The 19344-nt window shown below is 43.5% G+C and overlaps 1 protein-coding gene across 5 annotated transcripts in view; it reads left to right on the top strand.

Moving 5' to 3' along the window:
• The window catches only part of DOCK8 (dedicator of cytokinesis 8), a 170199-nt gene that overhangs the window by 55949 nt on the left and 94906 nt on the right, over positions 1 to 19344 (top strand). For all 5 annotated transcript variants that reach the window (XM_075597445.1, XM_075597441.1, XM_075597434.1 and 2 more), the window contains 6 exons: positions 4382 to 4502; positions 4867 to 5079; positions 5725 to 5810; positions 7533 to 7599; positions 12981 to 13130; positions 14603 to 14683. In XM_075597445.1, coding sequence (XP_075453560.1) covers positions 4382 to 4502; positions 4867 to 5079; positions 5725 to 5810; positions 7533 to 7599; positions 12981 to 13130; positions 14603 to 14683 — 718 coding nt within the window. The remainder of the gene's footprint in view (positions 1 to 4381; positions 4503 to 4866; positions 5080 to 5724; positions 5811 to 7532; positions 7600 to 12980; positions 13131 to 14602; positions 14684 to 19344) is intronic.

The raw sequence follows: 19344 nt of genomic DNA, 5'->3' as shown, positions 1-19344 counted from the left end.
CCAGTGTCCTGTGATCCCCCACACCCAATGTCCCGCAATCCTACGGAAGGTCGTGGGTGACTGCGCAGTCACTAAATTAAGCTAGGGCCCAGTTGGTGCACTTATAATACTCCAGAGGTACCTTCCGAGCACTCCGATGCTCTGGACCCCAACTCTCTTCTAAAAGGGTCAGACGTCCGTCTGATCCTTTCCAGGTACTTCTGCCGGTGGACCCCAACGAGGGTCCCACCGCTCCACGGGAACTGCAACCGGATCACGGCAACACCAACCGCATGGGAACAGCAACCGCCGCTATCCCTTCCTATGACTAACTACTCCTAGAGTGACAGCAACCCTAACCTAGGGCCTGTCCCTGATGAACCGCAACCTGGGATGGCTTGGGGAAAACTCCTAGGGCCTGTGGAACCATAACCTGCCCCCCTTCCCCTAGCTACCCAGTCCTCTCTGTTACTAACAACTAGCTATTAACTAGCTACTCCTAAAGCACCTGCAGCTGACACACCGCTCACACTGTCAGCCTGCAGGGATCCACACACGCTTCACACACACTGCACGCACTGCGCCCAGCACATGCAGCGACAACACACACAGACAGCTGCAATCACACACAGCCACCTGGATCCCGCAGCAAATCCACTGCTTGCACACTGTGCCTCTTTGCCAGTGCCCACAGCCCTCTCCGCTGTGGCACTGCCAAACTTGCACCTTCCTCACCTAAGGGTCACCTCCCTAGCTATGGCCGTCCCTCTTCAGTTACCCCCTGCCCTTCCCGGGAATTGGGGCCTGCCTGGGGATCTAGGGAGAACCCTTACCTGGTACAGGAGCCACGCGCTCCCTGCACCCTTCCTACTCCTTCCTTCTCCTCTGCCTGACTGACTGTGCAAAGCCCGGGAAATGTATCTATCTTCCCGGGCTGAGCTTCCTCCAGCCCTATTGGCCGCAAGGGAGCACCTGACCTCTCTCTCCTCATGCCTGCCCTCGCGCGATCTCTCCCTAGCTCTGGGGATCCTACCTGCGCATGCGCGACCTGTCTGAAGCCTTCCCTGCGCTGGCCACCTACTGCGCATGCGCGAACTAACGCGCAATGGCGGCGCACTCTCCTCCAGCCGCCGAGCCGGTGGCAACGCAATCGCGGCCCTAGCGACGGCCCGATCGCGTCCCCGGCAACCGGCCTGCGCCGCAACAACTCGCGCTGCTCCCTGCTCTGGCCCCCACCCTCGCGAAGTGCCGGCGGGTCCGTCGCAGCCTCCGGCGGCACCCGCTACCACACGGCCTTCACGGAGGGGGGCCAGAAAGTGAAAATTCACCTCGGGGCTACACCTATAATTAGCTTTGTGGATATGGGTTAACCGAATGTCACATTGAGTCCTGACATAAAGCAGCAATACTGGTTTAATTTAAATATATAAATATTATTATGAGGATTGAAAACTGGGGGGGGGGGGAGTGAGGGGGGTCTCCAGAGCTTAACTGTGTTCATATCAGCTCCGTGGACCCCCTGCTTCCAATTAATCTTACATCGGTAGGGGTTGCAGGTATCTCTTTTCAGTTTAAATGTCCCGGTCATGTGGGCCAATAGGAAGCCGGACCGGATGACGTCACAGTTTCCTATTGGCCTGCGTGTCGCAGGACATATTTAAACCCCACCATTGTTAGTCACACAGTTTGTGTGCCTGCAGAGATACCGGCAACGCGACGAAGATAAGTATCTCTGGAAGCAGGGGGTCCCCGCAGCTGAAATTAACACAGTTCAGCTCCCAAGACCACTGCTTCAATCCTGTTGTGTGTGTGTGTGTGGGGTGGGGGGGGGGGGGTGTATGTGTGAACCCTGTGTTGCTGCTTTAATGAAGCTTTGTGAATCTGGCGTTGAGTGAGCTATAGTAATGTTGCTGTGTTATGTAAAACTAAGCATCTAATTAGGAAGTTTTTTTTCTCTTCATATAGTAGCTTTCAGTAGGGAGGGAACCCATGTCATGCCGTATAGCTGTTTTGCCAAACTTCAACATTGTGTAGGCATGTTATTTACTGTATATTACAACACATTATCTGTGAATAAATGTTCTCCAAATCAAACTTACATTTTTCCAGATAAAAAAAAGCTTTGTTTTAAACACGCATGTCTACATTGAACACATTGGGGTATGTTCCCCAGTTTTCATTGTATAAAACTGGTGTAAGCTTTGATGAAGCCCTCAATACCAATTTGCACTATAAATGTAGATTATGCATATCGTCGTCGTAGCGGTAAAGCTCATTGAGTGCATTTTTGGCAAAAATGCACGAAATGCACTTCCTGCTTTGGATTTTCTAGATATTTCTACTGAAAAAAATCATAAAAGATGTATCAAAATACCTTCCTTTTTAAATACAGACAGATTTTCCTGTCAAAAAGAACACGCAATCACCTTTTCCTCAGTACGCAAAGAATGTAGCTAATGACTTTTACCTCTACAACACCGATATGCTGTATAAGAATGATGAGGTTGAACTGTGTCAGAATTCTGTGTTGCTTTGATAAAACAAGGTCACGTCGTGGAGGGAGTACAGCATAGTCATGTAGTAATAATGCTGTGTTTTTATTACATTATTTTACACTCCTAGAGAGCTTGTAACCAATTAAAATGCAAATACAATCATGCGTGTCATAACTATACTCCCAAAATATCATATAAATAATGGCTGGTATGACAAGCCATTGATTATTTTATGTCATGATGCTCAGTTGGTGTTACAGGTCATTAAAGCATGATGATGAGACATCAAAAATAATACTGTTATGCTGATACTTCATTAGTTTGTCCACTGCTGTTTGACATCATCATTTTTTGTGTGTGTATGTAATATATATATATATATATATATATATATATATGTATATATATATTTTGTGACAGAAACCAGGGTATGGTAATAAATTCCATATACAGGTCTCCCAGGATACTGAACAGTTTCTATCCGGTTTAGGCTGAAAAGTGCAGCCTCAGAATGCATGCACTCCATCCCACAGTATGGCAAGTGCTGGAACTGAGGGATGAGGGATCCAGACCAGAGTTTGTCTGCTGCCTGATTTCTGTCACCTGTCCTGCTAGTTAGAAATCAGGTATTTAAGGCTGATTTCCTGGTTCCTCTTCTCTCTCCCCTAGAGACTGGAGGCAGGAAGGCTGCTGGAAGCAGAGAGGGGAAAAGCCTCTCCCCAAACAGGTTAAATCATTTTGTACCTTTATCAAATTGCAAAGTTCCTTATTTTTGTTTTATTGGAAGTGGATAAGCCGCCCCAATCCTAGTCAGGGAAAAACCTCAGTTAAGTTATTGCTCAGGTGAGCAGACTTTTGTTTTGCTTGTGTTTCTTGTGTATGCAGTGTGGCAATCTCAGTGCCTGGGACTGAATAAACCAGGCAGTAGCCTGTTTAAAGGAACAGCACGTTACGCCTCGTCATTTAACCTACCCTAAAAGACCGTGTTCTAACAGTCCTGGACAGACGGTAGAGCCCCGGAGTAAGCCGCTTGTCACAATATATATAACCCCTACACTCACAGTGTGTTTCAATATACACTTTTCTACAGCTGATTCCTCCACTCCAACTTGATGAGATGTTACGTTTTGACGTAAAAATAAAGACTTTTCTTCCTAAACTGAGTGTCAGGAATTCAGGGAAAGGGGATTGAAGAGAGAGAAGAGATGGCTATTGCACATAAGTATAGCATCAGATTAGATTTCTCCCCAAAAAGTGGTAACTCTGTTGATGAGCGATGGAGCATCAATGCGTTATATGTGCCGGTCCCACCTGGAACTTGAATAAACTAATAGCAGCTATAGATTAAATAAGTTAAAGCTATGTGCTTGATACCTTCAAATCAATCAGGCACATACTGTATGTATATTTTAAGATCGTTTTTGGAATTTTGTTTTCAATTTTACTTAGGGTAGTGAAGGATGATGTTATTGCCAGTCTTGTTTCCACAGGGATCAGATTTATGAATGTTTATTCCATGTCTGGGGAATGATGAGGGATTAATAAAATAGGGTCAATAAAACCTAATCAAAATGATCGTCCGTCACTCATTCCCCAACTAATATTCACTATCGCTTAAAAAGCTTTAACTTCTCGTGTTGTCTCAAGAGTCATCGGCCATTCATCAGGTGCACCCTAAACTTCAGATTACAAAGTGGGTCTGAACCTTTTAATTTATTCACAAATTAATTAAAGCTGACGAACCTCAAACTACTGCCACATCCATGAATGTCATTCTGAAATATCCTTTTTACTTTATCAATTACATTAATGAGCTGTAAGGTGTCTTTTGGACTAGCACTGTTTAGTAAATATAGACTTCAATAACTTTATAATGTAATGTTTCCCATTTTTATTTTTTTAAATAGAAATCAAGAGAACTCGGGGACCAGCAACTTTAGCAGGAGCGGGTCTAGGAAAGACTTCCAAAAGACTCTTCAAAAACAGACATTTGAGTCAGATGAAACTGAATCTGGACCAAATGACCAGGTAATATATTTTGGCAGATTTCTTTTCAACACACATGGTGGCCACAATTAAGATACTTTGTAGGAAACCTCATGTTATTGAATTTGACATAACACGGTCTTTTGATTTAAGTGGCACTTTTCAAAGTGTATGAATACTGTAGGACAGAGCAAATTTGCATCATATCAGGTACATTTCACCTCAAAATGCATTTGTTTCAAAAGCGGCAAATGGAATTTGCCGTTCTTTCGTAGCTCTCGATTCTTCATCCACATTGTATAAAGACTGAATCTCCCATCACAAGATAATGAGTACTGAGGGGCATGGGCCCTTATTCTAACACTCTACATTGTCAGTGATGTGTCTGACCCATGTGTGATTTTAGGCCAGTGGAATTCCACTGACAGTCTTGTGTGACGAATCCGGAAGGACCACCCTTACTTCCTGGTACTTTGACTTGCGTGGCCTACAGCCAGAAAATCGTCTGAAGAGCTTGCTTCAGCTTGCTAATGTGGAGGATCTAGACAGGCAAAATGAAGAAGCACGCAGAGCCAACAGGCAGGCAGAACTTTTTGCCCTCTGCCCACCAATGGATGAGGTATAATTGTTTTTGATCCCCGACTGTTGTGTTTTGTTTTTTTACGCAAAATATGTATCAGAGTGTGGCATGACTTTTTAAAGATTTTTTTTAAAGGCTAGGAACAACTTCTCACAGGATTCCCGCCCACCCCTCATTCAGGGGCCAATAATGCATGCAAATGTTTTGCTGGCCCCATTTGGCTTGTATATGTATAACACGCATCCGCTGGATTCAACCAAAGAAAGGCACTCTGGGCTATATTGACTAAGAGGTTCTACTCCATAAGGCCTCTTCCAGTGCCAGAAGACTGCTTATAGCTCATTAACATGAATGGGTTGCAAAGTGTCTTGTGCCAATGGACGGTGTCCTAATGGCACTGCTTGGTAAATATATATTGGCTTGCCCTGGGCACGTCCCTGTTTTTGCCTCCCCACCTCATTGTCGAGTGTCCCTACGAGAAATTATGACATCCTAAATGGAATTATTCATTTAATGAATTATTGAAGAAGCTTAGTGTGTATACTTATAGCCTGTAACCAGGTATTTGTGTACTGTGTTGCATTGACCCTTTTGAACATTGCTGCATGTACAGTATGCAGCTTGCTTCATACGCAGGAGGTTCAAACGCAATAATGCATCACTGCATTTTTTTTTTTTTTTTAGGAGGATGCTGTAGAAATACGTCCGGTGCCGGAGTGCCCAAAGGAACACCTGGGACACAGAATAATGGTCAAGCTGCAGAGTGTGAAGTACAGTGCTGGGACTTTACCCCCTTCCCTTTACTACGAATACAACAGAACAGCACTCCAGATGCACAGCGTGGTCATATGCATTGTAACCTCTGAAGTGCTGCTTTCTGGTTTTATATTGAGTTTGCCCAATACATTTAGGGTGATGAGTGGGCATCCACTCTGTGTTGGTTATTCACTAAACTGTTATTGTGCCGATCGGGACACGATCGTACAGAAACTCACATTTACTCTCTCTAGGAGTTTCGTTTGCTGCTGTCCCAATCAGCACTATCACAGTTTAATACATAACCCTCTTTGTTTTGTTGAGGTAGTTTTGGGGGGAAAACAAACACACTGTATTTATTAGGGAGACTCCCTAAAACTTAGCTTAAAATATCTTTTTTTCTACTTTCCTTATGAAAAATTGGTCTCCCAACCCAACAGAATTCAATAGAAGATGAAGAGATCATTTCCCTCCCATATTGCCATGTACAAAGAAATGTCTATGTTGTCCAGTGTGTTCTTTACATTCATAAATGGCACAAAACACACATCCTGTAGCTATTGTATGAATCCAGATCACTGTGTTTAACTTTCTAAATGCATTCATTTGTCTCATGTCACATTTCTGTAGAGTCTTTAGCTCCACATAGAAACGTATGTTTAGAAGAAATTAAGTTGCACCTTCATATAATTTAGTGAAAAATACACCATCGACTGGAAATGAATTAATTGTGAAAATAAAGGATAACTAAAAGAAGAGTTTAATAAATGTAAATGCAGCTCAACCCCGTTATAACGCGATCCGTTACAACACGAATCCGCTTACAACGCGATGCAAGCGTGGCTCACAATTTTTGTATTTATGAATACTTTACAACACGATTATTGGTGTCTTAAATACTTTATTGTTCAATGCACACAATTGCACATTATTTCTAACGCGATCCGCTTATAGCGCAATGTGATTCTTTGGACCCAAAGCACAGTGTTTTAAGGGGGTTGAGCTGTATATTTTTTGGCACCTGCATACATTTCAGATACATTGTTCGTATAAATGGCTGGCTAAAGCCTGGAAGTGTTTTGACTTCCTTGAGCTTCTCCCTTTAGTGGAATGTTACTCTATGTAGAGCAGGATTTCCTCTCCTCTATCAGCTAAACTGCCGCTTCTTCACCAGTTTGTCCTTCTGACCAGTGGCGGATTTCCCATAAGGCTGAGTAAGCTATAGCATGGAGTGCCAATTTTCTGGGGGGGGCAGCAATGTGTCTGTGAGTCTTACCTTTTTCGTAGCGGGCCTACTTGCGTTGCGTCGTCATGGTGACCCAAATGGCAAATATTGCTGTGATGTTACATAACCACGCATTGCCATGATAATGCGGCATCAAATGACGTTGTGACGTCATGATGTCACTATGCTAGGGTGGAGGGCCGCCCCCGAGCCTATGGGCAGTAAAAACGTAAGTCTGACACTACCTCTGACACTGTTAGGCCGGGGGCAGAGGAAATAAGACTGGCATGTATTTTGCGTTTAGGTTTCACAGAAACTAGAAACATTTGTAACTTGCTTTTATAAGTGAGGATATTTGTTAATTGAAGCAATTACATGTTCAGGTTCTCAACAAAATGTTTATTTGTGAGCCAAGTTGTATTGTCACATCTAGTAGCGTAGCTGTGGTAGCAAATCACTGGCATAATAAACCTGTTTCTCTATGTAATGTGTGTCCCTCTTTCCTTGGCAGGTTTGACATTGACATTGAGCCACTCTTTGCGAGTATTGCACTGTATGACTTAAAAGAGAGGAAAAAGGTAAGGAAATATTGCCACTAAGCGGAGTACGATGAATTTCTTTGCTAATGGAACAGTCTGCAATGAACAAGTTGCAGAGGGATCCATTCACACAGTGTTTTACAGTGCAGTATTACTAAAGTAAAATATAATCACAATAATAAAATGACTGGGTAAAATCTTGGTGAGGTATTAAAAAAAAAAAATCATACACGTATACATACTTTATTATCATTATTATAACCGTGCTTTATTTCCTTATATGTATATACTAGGACTGGGGCCTTAGTCAACCTCCCCTGTAATGTGTATTCAGCCTGCAAAGAACCAGGCTGGGGTCGGACAACGTGGCAGGACACGTAGCTTATAAATAATAGTACTTTATAGGTAGGGAACACAATAATCACATGCAGTTGCCTTCAATGTCAGGAGCCACAGACAACACCCAAGGAAATACACATACAGTATTATAACAAACCTCGCTGTGCAAATCTCTCACTTGTTCACTCCCGGTGGCCTGTGTGGTAACTCTGGATCACTGTATTTGCCGGAACAGCACTGGAGCTCGTGTAGTGTTACAGTATGTAGTTGAAATGGCTGCAGGACTGTTCCTTTACAATGGGTGTCATGTCCAGGGCATTTAAAAGGATACTGATTGTGTTTTGTAGGAGCGATCTCCCAGCTGCTTTATGACTCACAACTTTGAATGACAGCTTGTACAGGTTCTCTCTCTCTCTCTCTATCTCCCTATCTCTATCTCTCGCCGTCCTGCTGGTCTCTTAGGCTCTGCGACTTTGCTGTCTTGTCTACCTGGCTCCTCGGGACATGTCCTCTCTCTCTCTCGTGGGTCTCCTCCTCAGCTCACTCCTTCCTGCCTGTGTATCGCCACAGTCCCGTTGCCATGACGTCTCAGCTCCTCAGGATCCAAATGGCTTATTCCTTTCTTCTGCTCTCAGCCATTGGCTGGAGAGTATGTCAATCAATACACGTGACACTGTGGTTTGAAGAGCAGGTTAACTCCATTTATCCACCGGGGCATTATGTATATATAAATGTATACCAAGGGGTGCTGCACTATAATTATTTATTTATAAGGCATCTACTGTGCGCTACAAAGGTGCAGAAAAAACATACGTTAACATTACAACATAGAATAATAAATCACAATATAATACAATACACTGTACCATCCTGACACAAAAGGTGAAGAGGTGTCAAATGACTTTATAATATATAGGAAAGGTGGGGACATGCACCATGTAAGGTGTAATGGGGTTAGCGGAGAGATATACAGTATATTGGGTCACAGGTAATAATATTGAAGTGCAGATCAGAGTGTGCGTGTAGGAGTGTGCTTAGAAATTAGAGTGCATATGTATGGAGGAGGTGTGTTGTGGAGAGCTCTAAGTGTGAAGACTACAATCTTGAACTTGATTATGTATATTATGGGGAGTCCATGTATATTGCATAAAAGACCGGCAAAGGAGGAGTGGCGAGTGAGGTATTTGAATCTGACAGAAGCATTTAGTATTGATTGGAGTGGCACATAGATGGAGTAAGAGGCCAGTTAGTAGTCGAGATGGTGTGAACAGGATATGTTACCAAACAAGCGCTTAGATCAAATATATTTAACATAAAATAACACACGCTGTGATAGGTGCAAGTGAAATTGTTTAAGTAGAGATATAATAATCAGAATAATACTTTGCTGCTCAAACCCTTGAAGGATTGGACTCCTTCAATCCCACACAAACAGTAGTGCAGGAAAAATGGGGAGCGCAGGTGTATGCAAAATAAAACACATACAAATATAGTGCAATATGTTAACACAGTGAATATAAGGGGAGTCTTGAATTCTGTATAGTGCGTACTCACAAATTTTCTATGTATAATAGGCATGTCCCAATAAAATTGGTAATGTGCTGTCTTTCTGTCCTCTGTCTCAGCCTAGGTACACTTCTGGAGTCGGGTCACCTTCCTTAGGTAAGTAGACAAATACAACATAGTGTATACTGATAAAAAATGTTTATCACTCACGCAACGGTGAAAATACACTCCCATGGTTTAAAAGGTATTAGTGCCTTAAGAACCATCAAACAGATCTGCGACTGACCAGGATCTCTGGGCGTTCTCTCTGCTCTCTGCACAGTCTGCACCGCGCCTTCCCGTCCCGCACTTCCGCAGAGTGTTCCGGTCTGGTCTCGGGCAGGATTGCGGATTACGTCACCTGATGAAACCGGCAAGCCCGATGAAACTCGTTGAGTGACGAGAGGCACGTAGGACGTGACGTAATCCGCAATCCTGCCCGAGACCAGACCGGAACACTCTGCGGAAGTGCGGGACGGGAAGGCGCGGTGCAGACTGTGCAGAGGGCAGAGAGAACGCCCAGAGATCCTGGTCAGTCGCAGATCTGTTTGATTGTTCTTAAGGCACTAATACCTTTTAAACCATGGGAGTGTATTTTCACCGTTGCGTGAGTGATAAACATTTTTTATCAGTATACACTATGTTGTATTTGTCTACTTACATAAGGAAGGTGACCCGACTCCAGAAGTGTACCCTAGGCTGAGACACAGGACAGAAAGCCAGCACATTACCAATTTTATTGGGACATGCCTATTATACACAGAAAATTTGTGAGTACGCACTGCACAGAATTCAAGACTCCCCTTATATTCACTGTGTTAACATATTGCACTATATTTGTATGTGTTTTATTTTGCAGTAGTCGAGATGGGACAAACTGAGGGCGAGAATTAAGACGGTGGTTGCATTTTATGGTAAGGAAGACCTGAAATTCTGGCAATGTTGAGATGGAAGTGACAGAATGTGGTGAGGAACTGAATGTGGGGATTCAAAGAGCTAGGAGTCAAAAATAATTTCTAAGCAGTGGCTTGAGATAGCTTGGATGGTGGTGTCTATAATTATGGTTGAGAATTTGGGTATTGGTCCAGTTTTGGAAGGTTACAAAAAAATAAGGAGTTTAGTTTTGGACATGTTTAGTTTGAAATAGAGATGGAACAACATCCAGGAGGAAATGGCTGACCGTGATACGAGAAATGAGAGGCGAGATCAGAAAGGACAGGTAGATTTGGGTATCCTCTGCATATAGATGATATTGGAAACCAAAAGATCGTATAAGTTTACCATGGGAAGAGGTATAGATGGTGGAAAAGCAGAGGTCCCAGAACACAGCCTCGTGGGACCTACACAGTGGGAATAGAGAAGACGAGTTGCCAGAGGAGACTTTATAGGAGCAGTTGGATAGATACTGTAGGATATGAAGCAGGAAAGCGCATCTCCTTGTAGAACAATAGAGTGAAACATTTGATGGGGAAGGGGGTTGTCAACAGCGTCAAATGCAGCTACTCTATTCCAGTAGAATTGGCAGGGAGTACTGACCGTGGGACTTTGCTGTAACAAGATGACGGGTCATTTTAGCGAGAGAGAGAGAGCTATCTGTGTGCAGTGGTTTTAATGGAATCCAGATTGCAGAGAATCAGGTGGGAGTTGGAGAAGGGAAGTCCAACATACAGCTGTATACAATTCATTCCAGCAGTCTGAATGCAGAAGGTAGAAGGAAGGCAGGGCAGTGGCTGCAGGGTAAGACTGTGTTTATGTTCATGTTTGAAAGTTTTATTTACATTGAGGAGTCTGAAGGAGGATTGTTACATATTGTACTCACCGCTTTGAGGATGCAATGAAAATGATACATGCAGCACTAACCATGCCAGGAGGAGACAAACAAAAAAACAGCACTAAAATAACATCTTTCAAAAAGGTTATAAAAATATGTTCTGTGCATGCATGGGGTCTGCAACTGATATTACTGGCATTGCATTGCATTGGATCACTTCGGTACTACTTTCCGTACATTTTAAAACCGGGTTGAAAAAAAAGACACGTCCATCAAGTTCAATCTGTGTTAAATTTTGATGACGGATACTTATCCTATATTTGTATTTACAGTATATTTATCCAGAGGAAGGCAAACAAAAACCCCGGTGAAACACCATCCAATGAGATCTCATAAGGGGAAAAAATTATTCCTGCCTGACTCCAAATATTGGCAATCAGATTTCTCCCTTGATCAACATCCTTCCCATGTTTACTTAGTTGGTATATCCCTGTATACCTTTCCTTTCTAACAAGTTGTCTAAACTTTTTTTGAAGATATCTATTGTATCTGCAATCAGTCTCATGGGTAATGAATTCCATATTTAACTGCCCTTACTGTATGAAACCATTCCTTTGTTGCTGGTGACATCTCGTTTCCTCCAACTGACCTTGTGTAGTTTGTACTGCCCTTGGGATGAGTACAGCAGGGCCCCGGGCATACGGCAGGTTCCATTCTAAGTGCCCGTCGTATAGTGAAAATCGCCAGAAAGCGGAACCGGCGATTTTCAGTTGTGCGCATGCGCAAACCGGCATTTCCCAACTTGTGCGCATGCGCAAACCGGCATTTCCCCCCCATGTGCGCATGCGCAAACAGTTCTGCGCGCGCAACCTACGTTTTGCGCATGCGCGCTTGCGGAAACAGCCCGTTCTGCGCATGCGCGACCTCTGGGCAGACATGGCGGCCCCCTTCTCGGTGCCGCCGTATCAGCGGATCGCCGAGAAGCGGGGCCTTGCTGTAGTTCTTTTGAAAGCTCCTTGTATTGTCCCTGAATATATTTGTATCTAGTTACCATATCTCCTCTTAGATGCTTCTTTTGTAATGTAAACAAATATAATTTAGCTAGCCTCTGCATGTAAGATTTTTCATTACTTTTTTATAAATTTGGTGGCTCTTCTCTGCACTTTTTCTATTTCCATAATGTCTTTTTTTGGAGTGGTACCCAAAACTGTACTACGTACATATTCAAGGCGTGGTCTTACTAATGCTTACTAATACCAGTGGAATAATTATGCTTGCTTCACTTCCATCCATACCCCGTTTAATGCAAGATACAAGATGGGATCTTATTTGCCTTTGCAGCTACTGCCTGGCATTGGTCACTATTATTAAGCCTGCTGTCTACAAGCACTCCTAAATCCTTCTCCATCATGGATTGACCTAATTTTGACAAATTAAATTTGTAAATTGCCTGTTTGTTCTTGTTTCCCAAATGCATAACCTTCCATTTCACTGTATTAAACCTTATCTGCCCAAGTTTCCAGTCTAACCAAGTCCTTCTGGAGAGATGTTATATCCTACTCTGATTTTACTGCCTTAACAATTGGGTGTTATCAGCAAAGATACAGACTTTGCTCTCTATGCAAACCCTCGTCATTAATAAACAAGTTAAAAAGCACTCACTCAAAACTTAAGCCAAACCTGAAAAGGTTCAATTTATGACAACTCTCTGTCGTCCTATCCTTCAACCAGTTTTCAATCCAGGTGCAAATCTTTTTTTTTTTAGATCTCTGAAAGTTTTCATTGTGACCTGAATTCAGAAGTGTTCAAGGGATTCCTGCGGACTCACACGCCCAGTATAGCCCCATCCAGCCAAGCGAAATCTGCGATTTTTTCAATGACCTTTCCCTCTCCAGATATATACTTGGTTGTTAAGGTAAGAATGCAAAGTGAAACAGTACTGTGGATGTACAGTATGCAATCTCCAAATCTCATATAGCGCACTTATAGGTGAATATGAATTAACAGCGGCAAATTAGGAATTAGGACATTAAGTTGACTCTGAGGCATCTTCAGATGTTGCCACACTGACTTCACTTTTTTTAAATCTATGCTCGGCGTATTCTGAGGCAATATTACCATTTGATTCCTATGAAAACTCTTGAGGCATGCCTGGGTATGTTGAGGTAGCTGGGAGGAAAATTAGTCTGACTACATCTGTATGCGCAACGACAAAAGTGATGCAATTGTAGAGTAAAAATGCACCACTCGCCAACCAAAGCAAAAGTAATTTTTTGGGGGCGTTTCACGAGTAATTTTTTTTTAATGTAGAACGAGAAGGTTTACGAGTATTGCACACTTTATTCCATATTACTGCTCTATGGCTCCATAATGATTATTTATAATTATTTTCAAAGTTGCTGCGTGCTCTTATCAGCAGATGCTGCAACTGCTCTCGTATCTTTATATACCCCTGATGTAGTACACCAGACGCCAATATTTTAAGAAGCTTTATTTCAGGTCAACATTTCAGTGTTCTTATCACACCTTCTTGGTTTATAGAACGTTAACAGCATCAGTTATTCCGGTAGCACAGAGTGATCTGAGGAATCCTTGTAGAAGTAGTTGGAGGAGTTGCTTCGCTTAGTATTAAAATGCGATGAATTAATATTTTAGCCTGTAATTGCTCGTCAATGAAATCTAGCAGGTCGGAGGTTCCATTAACCTCTTTGCCCAATACATCAGGGTTATACAGAATGTACAATAAAATACTTAAATACCAGTTTTTCAGACATTTGACAGCAGCACAGATCAATGCACAAGACATTTTTTTTGCAATGTGTCACGGAGCAAATTGCAGAATTTGCTTTAAAGTGGAACATAGTAATAAATATTACACTACGTTCCAAAAAAAATTTAAACCATTCAAATATTTAGCACATCGCTAAAAAATACAAATTGCTGAAAATCCATTGGTTCAGGAAACGCCTTCTGAATTCTTGCTTTCTCGCTATTACATTTTCCTTTGTGGTTTTTTTTTTAATGCATTGACAATAGTATTTTAGCTGTTTAATTGTATTTAAAATTGCAGTAAATGAAACATTATCATTTAACACCGCTCGTCTCTCAGTTCTTGCTCTTTTAGAATCTGTAACAGGAACATGTGATTATTTCAGGAAATCTATACATTTCTTGCCGTACGATAAAACTTAACATAGCCTTACCTTATGGTCTTTGTAGACGATCACAACACGGAAGGTTTGGCCCCCCGGATCCACTGTGGGGCACCATGGTGTCCCCGAAAACTTGTTTTGATAACCGTGCAGTTAACAACGGAGTAGGCTTTTATCATTCATTTGAAATCTATTTAACAGACTTGGTTTTGGGGTGTCTATTATTTCTTGGCAGATTGAAAAAGTCCTTCAACAAGGAGAAATCGGAGAGTGCGCTGAACCATATATGGTTCTAAAAGAGAGTGATGGTGGAAAGGTATGATGAAGACAGTACACTTGTTGCATTCCAGCGGTGTGCAAACTGGGGGGCGCGAGATGTTTTTGGGGGGGGGGGGGCGCGGGCGGTTGCAGAGGTCCCGCGCTCTTCCCCAAGGCATTTAAATTAAATTTAAATTAAATGCAGAGGGACAGCGCGAGGCCTCTGCAACCTCTACTTACCGTGATTCGTCCAGCTTCAGGACGCGTGACCATGGCAACGCGCCGCCATTTGATGCCGCGGGGTCATGTGTCGTCACAGTTGCCTTGGTAACGTCGCTGCGAGAGGTAAGGAGGGAGGGCTCAGAACGGAGAGGAGCAGGCAGGAAGGGCGCAGCAAAAAAAGTTTGTGCAATAGTCCGTGAAGAATGGCATTACCTGGTGGTTAATGCTGGAGAAACTGAAGGCCTGAGACAGAGTATCTGTGGCCCTTTGACCCAACCAGGTCATTGTTCTGAAATAATTCTTAATACTATAGGCTAAATACTTTTATTTGAACATTTCAAGTGATTTTTATGTTTTTGAACGGTGAAGTGACTACATCCCTGTTTTGCCTCAAGCTGCAGAGAGCAGGCGACTGCTTTCTTACACTTTTGCCGTACGTCTACAAAATTACACAGTCGCTTTTTAAATTTTAACCAGCAATGTAAAAAAAAAATGCTTGACGGTGAAGCCGCGTGAGGTGTTGAACAAAGCTGCGAGTGACCTTTTCTCCCTTCTAGTTTTTGCCCAATGCAGAGGTGGTCATGCCAGACATGACAGAGGCATTCTACGCAGTATTGGTAGTTGCTGCATGGAACAACCCCCCAGTAAAAATGTTTGAAATGAGCACTAGAGACTAGTATGTGTGTAGCAAATAATAATAATAATAATGGACATAAGGCTAAAATATAAAATACAAAAAATCTACTGTGTTACTCAGAAGTATGAAAAATTGGCACCATAGGTGGGCCAAGTTATCATTATCTTTCACAAACTCTGACATGCCCAGCAGTTAAAGTGGGTAAAGAAAAGTAGTGTCTGATATAAAAGATTCACATTTATTAAATATTGAGCAGAGCTATCAAAGTAGATTTTCTTTCTAAAATAATTGTTTTTCTTAAAAAAAATATATATATATATATATATATATATATATATATACATACGGTGGAGGTTTCTTGTTGCCTTTTTCACCCACCATAACTTAAAACGTGATGGTAAACCCTACAGTCTTGAAAATGCAAAGCCAGCAGTACAACCACTGATGATACCCATTAAGGTTGAAACATGTCTGTGAATGGTTTCTCTGGCTTTGCATCTGATTCCATGCTGTGCTTTAAAGCTGTGTTAACAGCGAGCATTAGCTCATATGGACTCCATGTAACAATGGTTTTTCAGACAAAAGGTGACACTGTGCTCATTTGCATGTCATTTCCCAGAATCCCTTGCTGCAGTGGAAGCACAGTATGCTAGGGATAATGGTGAAAGGCAGGGTTGCAGACCTGTCTAAGACATGTGAATGTGCTCATAAGTGATCCTTTTTAATATATATATATATATATTGTGACAGAAACCAGGGGATGGTAATAAATTCCGTATATAGGGCTCCCAGGATACTAGACAGTTTCTATCCTGTTTGGCCTGGGAGTGCAGCCTTATAATACATACACTCCATCCCACAGTTTGGCAAGCGCTGGAACTGAGGGATGAGAGATCCAGACCAGAGTTTGTCTGCTGCCTGATTTCTGTCACCTGTCATGCTAATTAGGAATCAGGTATGAAAGACTGATTTCCTGTTTGCTCTGGTCTCCCCACAAGAGCCAGGAGGCTGGAAGGCTGCTGAACTACAGAGGGGAGAAGCCTCTTCCCCAAACAGGTTCAATCTTTCTGTTCATTTGTGTAAGACTGCAAAAGTACCATGTTTTGATGTTGGAAGTGGAAAAGCCACTTCCAACCCTGAGTCAGGGATATCTAAGTTAAGTTATCGCTCAGGTGAGCAGCTTTTGTTTTGATCTGTTTTCTGTTGTATGCACTGTGGCAGTCTCAGTGCCTGGGACTGAATAAACCAGGCATAGCCTGTTTAAAGGAACAGTACGTGACGCCTCATCATTTAACCTACCCTAAAAGACCGTGTTCTAAACAGTCCCGGACAAACGACGGAGCCCCGGAGTAAGCCGTTTGTCACATATGGTGGAGAATGCGGGCAGAGCACTAGGGGGTCTGCGGGTTGAAGAACTTTGAAAAAAAAAAAAAAAAAAAAGTTTTTTTCATCCTCTGCAAACAAGATGGAAGACGTGGTGGGTGCGCTGGTACGCAATGTCGCTGCCCAGAAAGACGCGAATGAAACCCAGCAACAGCTGTTAATAGCCCAGCAAGAAACTAATGCAAACCAGCAGCAGACGAATGCAGCCCATCAACAGCTGCTAATAGCCCAGCAAGAGATTAATGCCAACCAGCAACAGGCGAATGCAAACCAGCAACAGACGAATGAAGCCCTGCAAAACGCGAATGCAAACCAGCAAGAGACAAACCGCTTGCTGAGAGAGGAGCAACAGCGGTTCGCTCAGGGCTTACAGCAGGAACTCGAGATCCTGAGGGGGACTATCAGTAACCTTCCACTGGCAGCGGCAGCCCCAGTACCGAAAATGACCAGGGCAAGCCACTACCTTCAGAAGATGGGACCCTCGGATGATGTGGAAGCCTATCTTCTCACGTTTGAACGCACGGCACAGAGAGAGGGATGGCCAGAAGCTGAGTGGGCTGGTCTAATCGCACCCTTCCTAAGCGGCGAACCCCAGAAGGCTTACTTTGATCTAGAGCCAGCCGAAGCTAACGTCTATGCAAAATTGAAGTTCGAGATCCTCGCCCGCCTCGGCGTAACCACGGCTGTTCGCGCCCAAAGGTTTCACGCATGGTCCTTCACGATGGATAAAGCCACCCGAAGCCAGATGTATGACCTCATCCACCTCGCCCGGAAGTGGCTACAACCCGAGATCAACTCAGCCAGCCACATCGTGGAACGGTTGGTCATGGACCAGTTCTTGAGGAAACTTCCCTCTGCCTTACGCCGTTGGGTCAGTCGGAGTGACCCCCACAATGCGGATGAGCTTGTGGCCCTCGTAGAAAGGTACAATGCAGCAGAAGAGCACCCGCAACCCACAGTCGTGGAGCAACCCCACTACCCGAGGTTCCAGGACTCTTCCAGAGACGGTAAAAGGGTACCGGGGTTAAGGGGCGCTGAAGAGCGGCGACCACCTTCACGCAGCACCAGCAACAGTGGTTCGCACACTAAGGGCAATAGCCAACATGGGGAGCCGGGAAAAGGCTCTAAGTGGGACACAGACTATGTACCTAAATGTGTAAATTGTCATGAGAGGGGCCACACAGCAAAAATCTGCCCACTAAATGATGAGCCCATGCAATGCAACAGCGTGGAACCTTATTCGCTGTTGTCCCAATGTATGGGCCCTAGCCCAGAGGACCCCTTGAATAACCATCTGTGGGCATTTGTAAAGGTTAATGGTAAGAGGGTTCGGGCACTTCTTGACTCTGGGAGCATGGTCACACTAGTGTCCGAATACCTCTTGCCCATTAAGAAGAAACAGGGAAACAGTTCACAAAGAGTGGCAATTTGTTGTAAACATGGGGATAATCATGAATATTCCACTGTTGATGTTTTTTTTGAAACAGAGTTTGGTTCTTTAGATTTCAAGGTGGGTATTGTACCCAAACTGGCACATGATGTGTTAATAGGGACCGACTTTCCCCATTTTCTAAAAATGTGGTCCCCCGCTCAGAATAGCGCCCAGAGTTCAATAGCGGACCATAATGAAGTATTAGAAGAAACAAATCCTTTCCCTTTTTCAGAAATGGAGGTTGACGAGGGCCCAAATAAGAAGGGGGAAAAGGAGGAGTGCTGTAAAATTCCCTTCCCCATCACTACTTTGGTAGGGAATACCCCAAATCAAGATGTTGAGCAGACACTTACCACCCCAGAACCGGATAAGACCCTCGCTGACATAGAGGTCAGTCCTGGGAGTTTTAAGAAGGCCCAGTGGGAGGACCCCACATTAGCGGTAGCAAGGGGAAATATACGGGACCAGAATAGTACTCCTGGCCAACCAGATAGGTCACTTGCTTACCCCTACTTCGAGGTAGAGAACGACCTAGTATATCGGGTTGATAAAAGGAAATCAGTTACAACTAAACAATTGTTGGTACCACGGACATTCCGTAAAGTAATATTACACCTCGCACATAGTCATCCATTGGGGGGACACCTAGGGGTGGAAAAGACAAAAGAAAAGGTTCTTCGAAGCTTCTATTGGCCTGGGGTTCTGGCAGAAATTACGAATTATTGTTCCTCATGCCCAGAATGTCAGATCACCGCCCCGTTCAAGGCGTACCGCAGCCCATTGGTACCCCTTCCCATAATAGAGGTACCATTTGACCGGATTGCTATGGATCTAGTAGGACCCCTAATAAAGTCTGCTAGGGGACATCAGCATATATTGGTAATATTAGATTATGCCACCCGATATCCGGAGGCAGTTCCCCTACGTAGCACCTCAGCTAAAAACATAGCAAAAGAGTTAGTAGTTCTGTTTTCTCGGGTCGGGATTCCTAAAGAGATTCTATCTGACCAGGGAACACCATTTATGTCCCAAGTAACGAAAGAGC

The sequence above is a fragment of the Ascaphus truei genome, chromosome 1 (assembly GCF_040206685.1).
Source record: "Ascaphus truei isolate aAscTru1 chromosome 1, aAscTru1.hap1, whole genome shotgun sequence".
NCBI lineage: Eukaryota > Metazoa > Chordata > Amphibia > Anura > Ascaphidae > Ascaphus > Ascaphus truei.
Note: the sequence above shows the minus strand (reverse complement) of the source record. Positions and strands in the feature narration are given on the sequence as shown.